The sequence below is a fragment of the Callorhinchus milii genome, unplaced genomic scaffold (assembly GCF_018977255.1).
Source record: "Callorhinchus milii isolate IMCB2004 unplaced genomic scaffold, IMCB_Cmil_1.0 Scaffold2, whole genome shotgun sequence".
Classification (NCBI taxonomy): domain Eukaryota; kingdom Metazoa; phylum Chordata; class Chondrichthyes; order Chimaeriformes; family Callorhinchidae; genus Callorhinchus; species Callorhinchus milii.
The window spans coordinates 9,481,299-9,498,192 of NW_024704743.1; the positions used below are offsets into that span (position 1 = coordinate 9,481,299).

At 42.7% G+C, this 16,894-nt stretch overlaps 1 protein-coding gene across 1 annotated transcript in view; it reads right to left on the minus strand.

The window, feature by feature from the left end:
* LOC103185189 (partitioning defective 3 homolog) overlaps nucleotides 1-16,894 on the minus strand; it is a 524,401-nt gene that overhangs the window by 428,801 nt on the left and 78,706 nt on the right. The window contains exon 2 of the mRNA XM_042331877.1: nucleotides 6,749-6,850. Coding sequence (XP_042187811.1) covers nucleotides 6,749-6,850 — 102 coding nt within the window. The remainder of the gene's footprint in view (nucleotides 1-6,748; nucleotides 6,851-16,894) is intronic.

The following is a 16,894-nucleotide window of genomic DNA, read 5'->3' on the forward strand; positions in this document are numbered from 1 at the left end:
GAAGAAGAAAACAGAAATACAATACAAATTACATTTATATCGCGGCTTTCACGTCAGAAAGACGTCCCAAATGTCATCCACCCCCCAACCCCCCCACCCTCGACCTACAACTGTTGCTAGAAAACACTAAATTAATTAATGGTACTTAGCAAGCTATTCAGGCAACTGGTGAAACAGTAATGGATTGGGGAAAAGGGGGGGGGGGGTGGCAGAGGGAACAAAGGCACAAGCTCACACATAGAAAGAGTTAAAGCAAGGAGATCAGAAGATGTTATTTCACATCGTTCAAAAGAAGCTCATTAATGAAGCGAAGATCATACCATTTAAAAGGAATCCGAGCCATATACAAAGAGAAACAAGATAAAAGGATACTAGTGAAGATCAGGGAACTGGGATTGGAGTAGAATAATGAATAATAATCCTTGCATTTGATATAGCGCTCTCACATCATTGAGACATCTCAAAGCATATCACAGGAGGTCCCTTAAAGTGCAGCTTTATAGTAAATTATTGGCTGAACATAGCTACCAATTTGTGTACAGAAAGTCCCAGACACAGCCATAAAGTGAATGACCTATTTTATTTGGGTGACTGTTGGCTTGGACACCAGAAGAAACTCCCTTCTCTTTTCGAATAGTGTCATAGGGTCTTTAACAAACAACAACCAGATTACATTTGTATAGCGCCTTTCACATCGGGAGGACATCATAAGGCGCTTGACAGCGTACGGCATTTCAGACCCGAGCTGGGGTCAGGTGCGGAAGAAGGGAGGGGAGGGGAAGGGGGGTGGCCGATGGCATGGTTGAAGAGGAGGGTCTTGAGGAGGGTCTTGAAGGATGCTAAGGAGGGTTGAGGCAGAGTGACTGAGGGATCGAATTCCAAAGGTTGGGTGCAGAATGGCTGAAGGCTCTCCCGCTAATGGTGGGGCGGGTGGGTTGGTGGACGTGGAGCAGGTTCGAGCCGGCTGAGCGGAAGGAACGGACAGGCTGGTAGGAGTTAGGAGGGCGCAGAGGTAGGGTGGGGTGAGGCCATTGAGGGCTTTGTAGGTGAGGACCGGAATCTTGAACTGGATCCTCTGAAGGATAGGGAGACAATGGAGTTGGGCGAGAGGGAGGGAGATGGGGTCACGGAGCTTCGTGCGGGAGAGGACACGGGCTGCAGAGTTCTGGATTATCTGCAGCCTGTGGAGGGAAGAGTTGGGAAGGCCGACAAACATAGTCGAGACTAGAGGTGATGAAGGCATGAACAAGAGTTTCAGCGGCCTGAGGGGTGAGGTAGTGGCGGAGTCGGGCAATGTTACACAGGTGAGGAAAGGCAGAGCGGGTCATGGCTTGGATGAAGAAGAGACAGTTGAGGGTCGAACAAGACACCTAGGTTCCTGACTGGCTTGGTGAGTTGAAGTGTGCAACCATGGAGGTTGATGCTGCCAGAGCCTGAGGTGCTGAGGTGCCAATCAGGAGGGCCTCAGTCTTGTTCACATTCAACTGTAGGAAATTTACCCTCATCCAGAACTTGATGTCCGACAGGCAGTCTGTCAGGACACGAGTGGTCCTGGAGTTGAGGGTGGAGGCAGAAAGATAGAGTTGGGTGTCATCCGCATACATATGGAAGTTGACCCCATGTCTGCGGATGATGTCACCAAGGGGGAGCATGTAGATACTAAAGAGGAGAGGGCCAAGGACAGAGCCATGGGGGTCGCCAAACATGACAGTGCGGGGACTGGAGGAGAAACCGTTAGAGGCAACAAAGTAGAGACGGTGAGAGAGATAGGAATCGAACCAGGCAAGGGCAGATCCGTGAAGATTGAGTAAAGCGGAGAGGTGGTGTATGAGGATGGAGTGGTCGACAGAGTCGAAGGCGGCAGAGCGGTCGAGGAGGACAAGGAGGCAGAGGGAGCCCTGATCACAGATGTTCAGAATGTCATTAGTGACTTTGATCAGGGCTGTTTCCGTGCTATGGGCAGCTCAGAAGCCGGATTAGAGGGGTTCAAAGAGGGAATGGCAAGAAAGAAAGGAGCGGAGCTGGGACGCAATGACTCGTTCCAGGACCTTGGAGAGGAATGGAGGTTAGAGATGGGGCGGCAGCTGGAGAGTAGGGCTGGCTCCAGGGAAGGCTTTTTCAAGAGAGGGGTGATGACGGCTGAATAAACATCTGAACCTGCACTCATAGGACCTTGGTTTAACTTCTCGTTCGACAGAAGGATATTAGTTGCTGTGCAAGAGACAGCCCAGCAAAGGCTCAATGGGATGAACCACTCCCTGCAATACAGTAGCACTTCATCACCATCATTCAGGAGACAGAAACTGGGGGCAAGAGAAGAAAGAAAAGTCCTTCTGGGCCATTTATCAAATAATTCAAATATTATTTGTAATAATAATAATTCTTGCATTTGATATAGCGCCTCATCACGTCAAATGCAAGGATTATAATTAAAGAGCTCTGGATGCTACCCCGAGTGAAGGGCGTGATATAAATGCAAGTTGTTGTTATTGAGATGTCTCAAAGTGCTTCACAGGATATACTGTAAAAATGTGTGAATATCAAAAGTGAATTTTTTTTTGCTTAAAAATACTGTTCCATCTTGTTTTCCTCATTAGTAAACAGATCTTGTCCAATATTGGCAGATTTAGAGAGGCTGAATTGCTGGCAAACATGATGATGAACGGAAAAGCTGTTTGATCAGCAAAGAAAAAATCGGATTTTATTTTCAGAATAATTAACAGTATAAAAGGAATCAAAAATTGTGTTGTATTGTTGAGTACAGTGTGGGAATGAGAAGCACAAAGCACTCCCCAGTAATTCCCTAACAGACACCAGCTGGCTGATGTAATTCCATAACAGTATGAAGAGTAAAGCAAAAGCACTCAGAATTCAAGATTGCTGCGCTGGGGGAGGGGTGCGGGAGGGTGAAGGAGAGAGATTGAGATACTTCATACGAGATGTCATGACTGAACCACACATTTAATACCACTCAATCCATATTATTGTAAAACAAACACACCATAGTGACTCTTCCCTCCCCCTAGCTCCCCACTAACTGCCTCTACTTTTGACCATTTAATAGAAAACTGAAGATCAATCACTTCGGGTCAGAAACGGTCAGAGGCTATTAAGTCAATTTTACTTATTGATAACCTTTCAGGCAAAAAAGAGATTGCTGGGTGTGTTTGAAACCTGCCAAAGGGACAAACTCAGATTAGCAGGAGAGTGGTCTCTGGGGCCAGCCAGCAACAACAGCAGCAGTCACTGAATATGACTGGGGACACTCCCGATTCTAAGGCTTTCAAATTAGATGAGACAAGACAATTTAATTACACCGGCAAGTTAACATTTCAAACAAAGGACACACATGATCCACATAATAGACACACACTGGGTTGAACGTCATCTCCACGTTGTTTTGAATAATATTGCACAATTTCAGGCTGTCTTTCGAAACAGGTAAGGTTAGGGCGCATAATGCACAAAACTAAAACTAAAACAAATTCTAAGAACCTCTGGCCTTCCAGACCTTTGGATCGTCCTCCTGACGTGAAAGGCACTTTACAAATGTAAGTTGTTGTTGTTGAGCACCTATCCTATTGTTCCACTGTACAGCGTGTTCAGAGGAGCTGCCCACAACCCTGACTTGGTGTGACCTGCCATTTCTTAGGTTTTATGAATTTCAAACAAGAACACAATAAATACGATTCCCTCATGAACAGGAATCACTATCTACCTCCAGAACAATTTATGTATGTGACACATCATTTAGTGAAAGGTATGATATACTCTAATATGCCTAAGCTCCATGGAATACTGGCAAAGCACTCAAGCACTTACAAGATGTTTTGTTTAAGAAAAGACAGCTAAATCAATTCAAAATGTCCTAAAGAAAGGAGCTGTTTCAACACAGTTCCACAGGTCTTGCATTTTTAATGGGCTTTTGCGCTGCACTCTAAACACTGGAAGGTGGGACGTCAGCGCTTTGGGACGTCCTCCCGACGTGAAAGGGGCTTTATAAATGGAATCTTGTTGTTGTTGTTGTTGTTGTGGGGTTTCCCTCAAACAATCCCATTCTACTGCAACTGTTTCAGGTCAGTTGGAGTAAAACAAAAGGCCAAATCTTTTAAGGTAGATATTCGCAATCAGATATTATTACCCACGTCCTAACAACATGCACTGATCTATGGGAAATCAAAACCATACAACTGCATTGCAGCCCTGAGAGTGAGAGACAAACCATGACAAAAAGAGCATCGACAACGAACAAGGTGCACCGGGGGAACAGATAGAGATGAGGCTTTGGAAAATTTATCATTGTTTGCGTTCTCTATGTAAACTTGTCTTGACAATGCTCCAGATATAAATCAATAAAGCCAGGATGGGAAAAAAACTAGATGAACCAGAATGCTGGTTAATATACTAAAATAATAATCCATGCCCCTGACGTAGAACCTTATTACTTCATCAAGACATTTCAACGAGCTTCACAGGATTTTATTCTGAAGTGCAATGACTGTGTATTTGTAGGTAAAATACAGCATACATTTGGGTGCTGCTGGAGTGTACTCAGCTAAAATCACATGGACTGCCATCCAGATGACTCTATGGAATATATATATATATATATATAGATATATGACACACCCTTCCTTTTGGGCTTCAGACGCGCACAGATCAGATAGATTACAAACTGGATTTCATATCAATGCATCACTAATCATGCTTAAACATTTCAACATTGTTAACATGGGGGTAACAGCTGATAAGTCACACCAGGAAAGTGAACTTATATTAAAATCTGATCTTTTAGATCCTAGTTTATTTACTTTATAAACACAAAGAGACCTTCTATATGCTGAAGGATTGCTATCAATGATCATAAAAAGACCCACAACTTGGAATACTTAGACAAATGCATACAAAAATAAATGAAAACATCTTCAGAGCTCAAAATCCATGAATGTTTCAGGGGGAAAGATGGTTAGAATCCTGGAAATGTACAGCACAGAAGGAGGTCATTTGGTCCATCGAGCTTGCACTGGCTTTCAGCGAAAGGCATACATTCAATCCCACTCCCACAGCCCATATTCCCTTTAAGCCTCTAGCCATAAGAAACAAATTAAGAACCAGCTTTTCACATCCACTGTAATCCCTGCATAATGTCCCACAACTTTTTTTTTTGTAGGTTTATTCTATTAATGTGCCCACTTTGAAAAAGGTGATGGCTAGGAGAAGGGGAAAAAGAAAAATCAGTACTTGAAGGGTTAATGGGGACAAAGAGCAATTTAATAAAATAACCATTCACTTTCACATCGGCAATGCAAGGCTTTTTCATTTGCCTGTTGATAGCGAGGAATTGAGCTGTACTCAAGATGCTCCACACTGAAAATCCACTCCTGTGATAACATTTTGATACTAGGAATAAAATATTCCTGAACATAAAAAACTCACTTTAGACAAGAGCTTAAATTTCAGATTATCTTGATGGGGGCTGAAGAGGAGACATCATAGTAACTTTGCACGAAGTCCAAAAGTCGTTATTTCCAACATATTGAAAGTGGCGACAATGTAATAGAATGCTGTGTGAGACACTGAAATTATCAACCAAGCCCAGTGCATTCAGAAAAGTCCACTGTTCTCGTCTTTCCCCCCACCCACACATTATGGTCGTCCTTCAGCTGTCTACTTCTACTTTCACCACAAACACGATAAGAAAACTTAGACCTACATGAACCTGTACATGACAACTAGCCTTTACCAGAAGTTCAAACTCACAGTCTAAGTAATGAGCTAGCTGCAGCATAGAAACAAGTCATTTGACCCGACCAGTCCATCCTGTGGTTAAACGCCCACAAGTCCCAACCCTTCCCTTATTTATGCTAATAATGTTTGGGTTTCTGAAGGTGCAGAGCGTTTTCCACCCATATTTCAACACTGCAAAGATACCACCAAAATAATTATGAACTTCCCATTATAAATCAGTAAGAAAAAGGGCCCACAATAATAACACACTTCTTGCAAGCACTTGGTAGTGGTCTGGAGGTGGGGTTCTGGTTGATCTTTCCCTTTCCCAAACTCAGGGACTGTAAAGCTCAATGAACTTCCCCAACCACCTTCTTTGTTGGGATTTGCTAATTTGGAAGAAAGTCCGGATTTTTAACCTGGGATCTTGCTGGTCTGCACCAGCAAGAGTCACTCGTACATAGTATCAGGAACCTTCACCTAGCATGGAATAAACAAAGACGTGGGAATGGATCTACAATGGGAAATCCCATTAAACGCCATCATCACAAAAGGCAACGTGCACAAAGCTGAACGGAATTTTTCCGAGTGGAATCATGGAATCTTACAGCTCATTAGCTGACTATTCTGCCCATCAAGTCTGCACATGTATTTTCCTCCACAACAAGTCACGTGATCTAATCCTCCTTCTCTCTGCTTGCTTCCCATAGCTTTTAATATTCCTCTGTATCCAATGCTTTTTAAAAGAATGCATAAAACAGCTTCAACTACTTTTTGCAGCCAGGAATCCTACATTCCAACCATCCTTGGTATGAAGAAGTGTTTCAAACCTCCCCTTTCATTCATTTTGCTATTATAGTCACTTTGTTCCCTATTATTGCAGCATCACTGACCACCAGAAATTATTTATTACCATTTGCTCCATCATCAAGGCTGTGGGAGGGAGAAGCAGCCCCCACCCATAAAAATACTGCTGACGTGGCTTCATAAGTAAAACCAAAGCAAATATGCTGGTACTCACTCTGTCTTTATCATCAGCAACATCGCAGAGAATGTCATCCAGATCCAGAATTCCACCATCACCATGCTCCAAGCGATGCACTTGCACCCAGTAAGCCGGATCCTAGAGAGGAGAGACGCACACACACATTTCAGTCACAGAAGACCAGATAAGCCTCAGCCAAAAGGCACATCACTACTATCACTTTCGTTAGCCAAGACAACAGCAATAACCCTAAAGTGACTGCGATAGGCATTCAATTTAAGGGGTCTTCCTATTGAGATGCTTGGGAAATCACTTTGGTGCAAGTTTTAAACCCTGGTCAACCTTTGTGCTGAGCGTGGCTGCTGGTTTGTGAGTTTTTTAAAAAATTATAAATGAAGATAAAATGAAATTACTTCCTGGCATGACACAAAATTGATTGAAGCATCTTTTTGCATCACACCAATGCCTCCTCCATAGAATAACTGTTCCAAGCGACAATGGCCAAGAATTCACAACAACTTGCATTTATACACGCAGGAGAGTGTCAAGAGCGCTGCACAGTGGCAGAAAGACATGCCGAACAAGATGATTGTTAAGAAGGCAATCTTAACAGATGGGAAAGCATCCACTGGATTTAAAAATGGCCTTCCAGTTACAGAAAAAGCTCAGGCACAGGTGTGAAATAAAAGCAAGCCAATTCCTATTTCTTAAATATCTCAAGTGCTGAAAAAGGTTACCAATCACTCATTGGAACACTGTCCTTCAAATATTATTTGCAAATAATGAACGCTTCAAAAGAGTCTGAATTTCAAGGTAGATATGGCACCAATTTAACTCAAATAGAACTCTCAAATCCTATCGGTTAAAATAAAAAGTAGATTTTCCACAAGAAAAGGATATACTTTTGTTAATGTGTATTCCAAAGGTCTCCTTGTTTATGCAAAACATCAATTGGTCTGGTGCTCAGAGTTTTTCTCAGTCAAATTGTAAAAGGTAGACGGTTTCACTTGTTCGCTCTCTCACATCTGATTTAGGTCAGAAGGTTGCGGGTTCAGGCTCCACATCAGCACTTGGCTGACACTCCAATGGAGTGCTTGGGGGAGTGCTGTATTGTCAGAGGGGCCATCTTTTGGATCAGACATAAAGCTGATGTCCAGTCTGCCTGTTCAGGTGAACATAAAAGATCTCATGGCATTATTGAAAATGAGGGGAATTTCTGCCAGTGTACTGGCCAACGATCTTCCAGATAAAATTGGTCATTCAGTTCATGACTGCTCATTGAACATTGCTGTGGACAAACTGGCTGAGCGAGATTGCCTATAAATACACAGTCGCTGCACTTTACAGAATAACTGAAGTGTTTTGAGGCATCCAAAGTTATCGGCACTATATCGGCATAGTACTGTGTAGCATATTGGGTTCAATTCCCAGGCGGGCAAAACGTTAGGCAAGGCTCCTTACTCCATATGCTTCTGTTTACCTAGTAGTAAGTAGGAACCTGGTAGTTAGTCGATTGGCGGATCGCTTTCCTGGGAGTAATAATCGCTTAAAATATATATATATTTTTAAAAAATAATAAATTTGGTCACTCAATCCATGACTGTTTATGGGACACTGCTGTGCACTATTGGCTGTTACGCACTATTCACTCCCTCCGCTCGCCGGGCTCCGGCCTGTTTCATGTCCCCTCGCCTCGCCCGCCCCAAATTGGTAGGCGAGTCTTTTGTCACTCTGCCCCCATCCTCTGGAACTCCATTCCCTCGTCCCTCTGCCTCGCCTCCTCCCTTGCCTCCTTCAAGACCCATCTCAAGAACCTCCTCATCGACTGTGCTTTCGATCATGCTCCCTCCTCCCCTGCCCTCCCCAATCCAACCCCCAGCTCAGGTCCGTTCGTAACATTGACTGTCCAGAACCTTGGGACGTGAAAAGCGCTATACAAATGTTGTTGTTGTTCAAATGCAGCAGCCAATTGCGCACAGCAGTGTCCCACAAACAGTCATGGATTGAAGTGACCAATTCATTATTTTATTTTAATTTTTAAATTTTTTTCTTTAGGGATTATTATCAGGCATGTGAGTAAGGAAACTTACCTAAGGTTTTGCCCAGCCGGGAATTGAACCCAGCTCTCTCACTTGCGAGGCGAGTGCTCTAACCACTAAGCTACAGGACTCCTCTGGACTATCTGGAGAAATGCCTAACAGGGTCATCGATGTGAAACCACAGAACTCAGCCATTGTGCTTGGCTGGAACACTATCCAGCGATACCTCTGGAGGCACCAGTGCAGCTCATTTATCTCACTTCAACTGCAATCAACATAATCTTTGCATGGCTAATGCAGTGGGACAAAAACAGCAGGATGGGCTAAGAGGGCCAACTGATCAATTTAATTATCTTTCCAATAAGAGGAGAGGTAGATGGCTCACCTTTGAATACGCATGGGGCAAAAGGTTGCACCACATCATCTGCAACTCAAAACCTTCCCGTACCACAATTGGAAACCCTCAGTATAAAACTCATAATGAAGGTTGACAGTTCACTGAAACCACATTGCCTTACAGGGAAAATCTGTGCTCATGGACATGAAAGTCAGTGACATGCCCCAAACATAAACATCTCTCTCCAGTCATCCGCTTGGGATGCTTTCAGAGAAATCATCTGAAGTTACAATGCACAGTTCGTGAACTCAAATCACTGATCGCTGTCATCAACCTTCCGGCTTTTTGTTCTGCAACTGAGAGAATTGCTTCAGGGCCATTTATGGGAAGTTGCTGTGAGTAATAAGGGCTCTGAGTTTTGTCTGCAAAAATGCAGTTTCTGCACTTAACGGCAATTCTTCTGAAGCACTTTTGAAACTTTGATGCACTGATAACAGAATCTTACATTTTTATAGCGTCTTTCCTATCAGGAGGACACCACTCACAGTGCTTCACACAACCTAGCTGTGGGGAAGGGGGATAGAAAACGAAGTCAAATGCATGGTCTTTAGGTGGATTTTGAAGGCAGAGAGTGGGTATGATACACTGAGGGAAGGTACTATAAAACACAATTTTTTTCAACTTCTTTCAGAAGCCCAGGGTAACAAGATTCCATTTATTTCCATTTATAGAGCGCCTTTCACGTCAGGAGGACGTAAAAGGACGTAAAGAGCAGAGGTCAACATTTCAAGTGCAGCTATGCTATCTTAGCGAAAATTTCCTTACTCAATTTACCTCCTTCACCCTTCCACCTCAAGATCATCCTCCCAAATGTTTTATTTTTTTCCTCAAACATGTACTATTTTGTACAATCTGCCTATTTTCAGGTAGGGAGGAATTTCCATTCCCACACAATGATATTATTGATATCAATATGATATGATAACCCTTGCATATGATAGAGCTTTATGATGTGATCAAAACATCTCAAAGTGCAGGGACTGTGTTATTCAAGGAGAACAATTTGTACAGAGCCATGTCCCTCAAACAGCCATGGAGTGAGTGATCAATTTTATTTGGGGGGATTGTTAGCAAGGACAATGAGAGAAACTTCCTTCTCTGTTTGAATTGTGTCATGGGATCTTTAACATCCACCTCAGTTTAACGTAGATAAAAGGTCCCAGCTTCTACTATTTGAATACTTAACGGTACAGTGTTACAAAATGATGATAATGACCACTTAAATAATGCGTATGTTTTAATATCCTTGCACACACTTCTTTTCCTTCTTCCAATGCTACCCTCCCCCAAAACATTCCTGCTCAGAGCCATCCAGAAACCCAGTTGGTTTTCACACAGACAACAGATGTACCACTTGAAAATGTACTAAACGAACATTAAAAGCTAATTATACCTTACTCCATCTCACAGTGTGACCCCAGCATTCACTATCAAACCACAATACCCTTTAAGCTTGCCTTCCAGCCAAATGCTGCACTATAAAAAGAATCTAATTATATAAAAATGACTGTGTGCTCGGTTTCCTCCTTTAAGACGAACTCCATTGGTGTATTTCCTTTGATTTACAGCACTAGAATCTGCCTCTTCTCCTCCCCCCGACACACACCCCAATGTTCATTTTAGGTGAAAGAGGGTCCAGAACATGGACAATAAACAAAGCAAAAAAAAATCCTCAATCAGCAAAAGACTCTTTAAAAACATAAATATATTTTCAGACACATTCATTACATACAGGTTCTGTCAAATGCTGGCATTTCACACAAGATAAGAGTTTATGGTGCAGTTTATCAGTCAAACAGGAGCACTTGTACCATGAGAGTCAATGTTGCACAGCAGCTGCTTTTTAAAAAAAACGATATTTTCATTCATTGCAGGCTGCTCAATATGATTCTGCAATTCATTACTGTGTCCGTGACTGCTTTACTCAAATGGTAACATACAAGACTGTTTTGAGGAAAACCAATTCCATTCCTGTCATTTTGCAAATGGAAATTATCCCGAATAGTTATGAAAATCCTTCCTTCCCCTCTCCTCCCCCATTCAATTTCTTTTTCAGCACCCATGCAGATAAAACTGAAGCTGAACAGAGATGTTTAACGAAGACCTTGCCAAAAAGCAATGGGGAGTGGGGTGGGGGGGGGGGGATAACAGAGGTTCTGTTCTAATATATTACTAACCCTACAAATTGCCACTCTAATGCCACTCTAGGGGTGCACTGCATTGTCAGAATTGTCATCCTTCAAATTCCCCATCCTTCTCTCTCTCTTTCCCCCCTTTCTCTGCTTCTCTCCTTCCCTCTCTTCCACCACCCCTTTCGCTCTCTTTGGGATATTGGTGTGCACAATCATGCTGCTGCGTTTGGCTACAAATACACAGTCACTCAATTTCACAGTAAGTCCTGTGAAGCACTTTGAGACGTTCTTGCAACAAGGCTAAGGCGCTTTTCCGAGTGCAAGGATTATTAACGTTATTATTATAATATTACACCAAGGTCCCATCTGCCTGCTCAGGTGGATGATAAAGATCCCATGGCACTGCTCGAGAATAGAAAGAAGAGTTTCTCCGGTGTTCTGGACAATAATCCCTCAGATAAAATTAGTCATTCACTTCATGGTTATTTGAGATATGGATCAGTTAGGCCAGTTTCTGTGTTGAATCACCAAATAACTTCATAGGTACTTTGTAGGCGCTTGCTGTCCAAGTAATGTTACCATTTATTTGCTGTCAAACACATGAACGTCTGGCTGGAGAAATGTTGCATGAAGGAGGGCTTCAGGTTTCTAAACCACTGGGATCACTTCTGGGGCAGATGGGACCTGAGCAGGGCTGGGACCAATGTCGTTGCAACAAGGATAACAAATGCTGTGGGAAAGCATTTAAACTGATTTCGAGGGGGAACGGGGATCAGAATGTAGCATCATGGAGGGGAAACAAGTTACATAGTGGACGAGGAGAGACAAACAGAAATGAAACAAGGAATAGTCCAGCAAAAAGTGGAAAGAGACGAGGGAGAAATGTAGAGCGGATTAAGCTAGTATTGGAGTGAATCTGTGTAAATGCACGGAGTGTGACCAATAAGCTTGGTGAGCTGCGGCTCAAGTTGCCACATGGGGCTACGATGTAGTGGCAATTACGGAGACTTGGCTCAAGCAAGGACAGGAATGGGAGCTGAATATTCCTGGCTACAACCTATTCAGGAGGGATAGGGGAGGGAAAAAAGGAGAAGGGGTGGCAATACTCATTAGGGACACGGTCACGGTCCTGGAAAAGGACGATGTGTTAAAGGGACCAAAAACTGAATCTATCTGGTTAGAGTTACGGAGCAGAAAAGGAGCTGTTACTCTGTTAGGTATTTATTTACCTCCAAACAGTGCAAAGGAAATAGATGAGCAAATCTGCAAGCAGATTTCGGAAAGTTGCAAAACCAATAAGAGTAGTGATAATGAGGGACTTCAATTATCCTAACATAGACTGGGAAACACACAGTGTAAAGGGCAAGGAAGGGGAGGAATTCCTGAAATGTGTGCAGGAGAACTTTCTGGATCAACATGTTTCCAGCCCAACGAGGAAGGAAGCAGTGCTGGATTTAGTTCTGGGAAATGAAGTGGGGCAAATGGAGCAGGTTTCAGTAGGAGAGCATCTGGATAACAGTGATCACAACATCATTAGGTTTAGAATAGTTATGGAAAAGGACAACAATCAATCAAAGGTAAAGACCCTCAACTGGAAGAGGGCTAATTTCAGTGAGCTAAAAAGGGACCTGGCCAAGATAGATTGGAAAGAAAGATTGGCAGGTAAGACAGCAAACGAATAATGGTAAGCCTTCAATGAGGAGATAGTTTGGGGACAGAGCAAATACATTCCCACAAAGGGGAAAGGTAGGACAGTTAAACCTCCCTGGATGACCAAGGAAATTGGGATTACAATAGAACAGAAAGGAGGCTTATGACAATTGTCAGGTCCAAAACACACAGGATAATCAAATAGAATATAGGCAGTACAGAGGAGAAATGAAAAGGGAAATAAGAAGGGTGAAGAGACTGTACGAGAAAAGATTAGCAGGAAACATAAAAGGGAACCCTTAGGTATTTTATAAGCATATCAAGAGTAAAAGGTTAGTCAAAGGTAGGGTGGGTCCAATTAGGGACCCAAGTGGAAATCTTCTTGTTGAGGCAGAGGGCATGGCTGATGTACTAAATAAGTACTTTGCAACTGTCTTCACAAAACAAGACGATGCAACCAATGCCACAATATCGCAGGCGTGTGAACAGAAATTGGATATGATAAAAATCAACAGAGAGGAGGTACTAAAAAGGCTGTTGGTGCGCAATGACGGGATGCATCCTAGGTTACTGAGGGAAGCAAGCGTGGAAATAGCGGAAGCTTTGGCCACAATCTTTCATCCTCTTTGGACACTGGAGCGGTGTCAGAGAACTGGAAGGTTGCAAATGTTACTCCCCTGTACAAAAAGGGGCAGAAGGATAAACCTGAGAACTACAGGCCAATCAGCCTAACGTCAGTAGTACGGAAACTTCTGGAGAGTATAATCTGGGACAATATAAATTCTCACTTCGAAAAATATGGTTTAATAAAGGACAGTCAACACGGATTTGTTAAAGGCAGATCATGTTTGACAAACCTAGTAGAATTTTTTGATGAAGTGACTGAGAGGCTGGGTGAAGGTAGTGCAGTAGATGTAGTTTATCTAGATTTTCAAAAGGCATTTGATAAAGTGCCACATAAGAGACTTATAAACAAAATAGAAGCCCACGAAAGGGACTGTGGCAACATGGATCCAGAACTGGCTAGGAGACAGAAAGCAGAGAGTGGTAGTAAACGGTTGCTTTTCTGACTGGAGGGAGGTATTTAAAGGTGTCCCTCAGGGGTCGGTATTGGGACCACTGCTCTTTCTCATCTATATTAATGATCTGGACCTGGATACAGGGAGCACAATTTCCAAATTTGCAGACACGAAGCTAGGAAAAGTAGTTAACGGTGAGGAGGATAGCACCAGACTCTAAGAGGACTTAACATTGGTAAAATGGGCAGAAAAGTGGCAGATGAGAATTAATGTGGAGAAATGCAGAGTGTTGTACTCTGGTAGGAAGAATGAGGAGAGGCTGTATAAGCAAGATAGTACAATCTTAAAGGGGGCAAATGATTAGAAGGATTTGGGTGTTTACATAAGCAAATCTCTGAAGCTGGCAGGACAGGTAGATAAAGCTGTTAAAAAAGCATACGGAATACTAGGTTTTATAAATAGGGGCAGAGAATTCAAAAGTCAGGAGGTTATGTTGAATATTTATAAAATGCTGTTAGGCCTCAGTTGGAGTACTGCATTCAGTTCTGGGCACCCAACTGTAGGAAAGATGTTAGGGCATTGGAGAGGGTGCAAAGGAGGTTTACCAGGATGGTACCAGGAATGAAGGACCCCAGTCATGAGGAGAGGTTAGCAAAACTAGGATTATTCTCCCAAGAGCAGAGAAGCTTAAGAGGGGATTTAATCGAGGTTTTCAAGATTATGAGAGGATTTGATAGGTTGAACCGGAAAAAACTGTTTCCACTGGCATGTGGGTCAGTAACCCGAGGACACTGATTTAAGATAGTTGTTAAAATAGAGGGTAGGTTAGGAAAAAAANTTTCACCCAGCAAGTTGTTCAGATCTGGAATGCATTACCTGAAAGGGTAGTGGAAGCCGATTCAATAACAACTTTTAAGAGAGTTTTTGGAGAGGACAGGATTGCAGGGCTATGGAGAGAAAGCGGGCCAGTGGGACTGAGTTGGATTACTCTTTTAGGAGCCGGTGCAGACGCGATGGGCCGATTGGCCTCTTTCTGTGCTGTTGAGTCTATGAAATATAGTAACTGCACAACGGTCATTAACTGAGAAGTGCTTTGATACAATTCGGCAATAAAGGAACTGTACCAAATGCAAGGATTTATTATTAATGATCTATAGAACACAACAGCGTAAAGCAAGCCACACAGTTCCTCAAGACCGGTGATTTCCTCCACATGAGCCACCTGATCTAATTCAACTCCAGTTTGCTCCTCATACCGTTTAATATTTCTCCTCTTGAAGCTTACTCCCTCTGAAATTAATTTATGAATTCTGTCTCTACTGCAGTTTATAGAACTCCTCTAATATAGAACATTCTATTATATAATATAGAACAGTGGAGTCCTGTAGCTCAGTGGTTAGAGCACTCGCCTCGCAAGCGAGAGACCTAGGTTCAATTCCCAGCAGGGCGAAAGCTTGGGTAAGTTTCCTTACTCCACACGCCTGATCATAATCTCTCAAGAAAAAAAATTATAAAATTGGTCACTTCAATTCACAACTGTTTGTGGGACACTGCTGTGCGCAATTGGTTGCCGCGTTTCGCCCCCAAATATACAGTCAATTTACTTTACAGTATATTCTGTGATTCGCTTTGAGACGTCTAGAAGCCTTGAAAAGCGCTATATCAAATCCAAGGATTATTATTATTATATATTCTGTTCACGTAAACACAATAATCCAATGTCCTGAAGAAAAAGGCATCCAAGGCTGTTACAGTATAATAGAAATTCACATTTAGATTGTGGTTTCATGTCAGGAGGAGTATCAAAGCACTGAGCAGTCCAGGGTTTGCAACCAAGCTAGGGATGGGAGCTGAGGGGTGGTGGGGGGAGAAAGATGGCCAAAAGTGTGATCAGAGGAAGATCTTCAGGTGGACCTTGAAGGAGGTGAGGTCCGGAGAGCTGAGACAAATATGCTGAAAGCCCAATCACTTATCGTGAGCCGAGGTGGGATAGGGGATGTGAAGCCCAGTGCCCATTACTGCTCTACAGAGTTCCAAGATCCATTAACCCTCCTCTATCGATCTATCCCATCTGCCTGTTCAAGTGAGTGTTAAAGATTCATGACCAGATTTGAAAAAAGGGAGTTCCTTCCGGTGCTCTGACCACCAGTTGTTCAGATGAATTTGTTATTCAGACTCATGCAGTGCACAGCACAGGGTCCTCCTTCATCAGTGACACCAGATTACTTTGTAATTGGCACTTAAATTATGAAAAGCAGTTGCTACCCACAAGGTTGTTTCCACATTGTTTAATTATTTGGTGAACAACTATCTCTAACTATAGAAATTTACAGCACAGAAGACAGCCATTCAGCCCATTGTATTTGTGCTGGCCCAAGGCAAAGATGGCAAGCCATTGCAAGCGAGAAACACATGCAGGCAGTTTATAGCTGCTAATTCACTTGGAATAACTTGAGCCTGTGCTGGCATTTCCTTTCAAATGGCAATATCTATTGTAAACAGACTCCAAATCTCACTAAGTAGGAGTTGCTATTGTGGTGCATTAAGCAAGTCCCTAGCCAGGCATTAGCCAAGTCCTGTTCATGTGGCAAGTTTCCAACTAACCGATCAGCGAGTTACCAGAGCATTAGACAACTGTACAGATATGTCCAAGTGCTCCAATTCAAAGTAACGGGCGCAAAAGAAAAACAAGCAAGCACCGATAGGACTTGTTAACTATAAAATAAAAATTGTTTTATGAAGCTCCTACATACCATCCACATTCTGACGGTGCCTATTCAAGTCACTATACTGTACTTCAAAGTAGCTCAATGTGTAAAGCATTTCAATGCTATTAAGGCACTTCACTGACTACAAGTACAGGAAAGTTTTATTTTTTTCCAGTATTGTGACTAAATTCAAATCCAGATTTCAAAAACTGATCAAACACACCTTCCCATTTCACT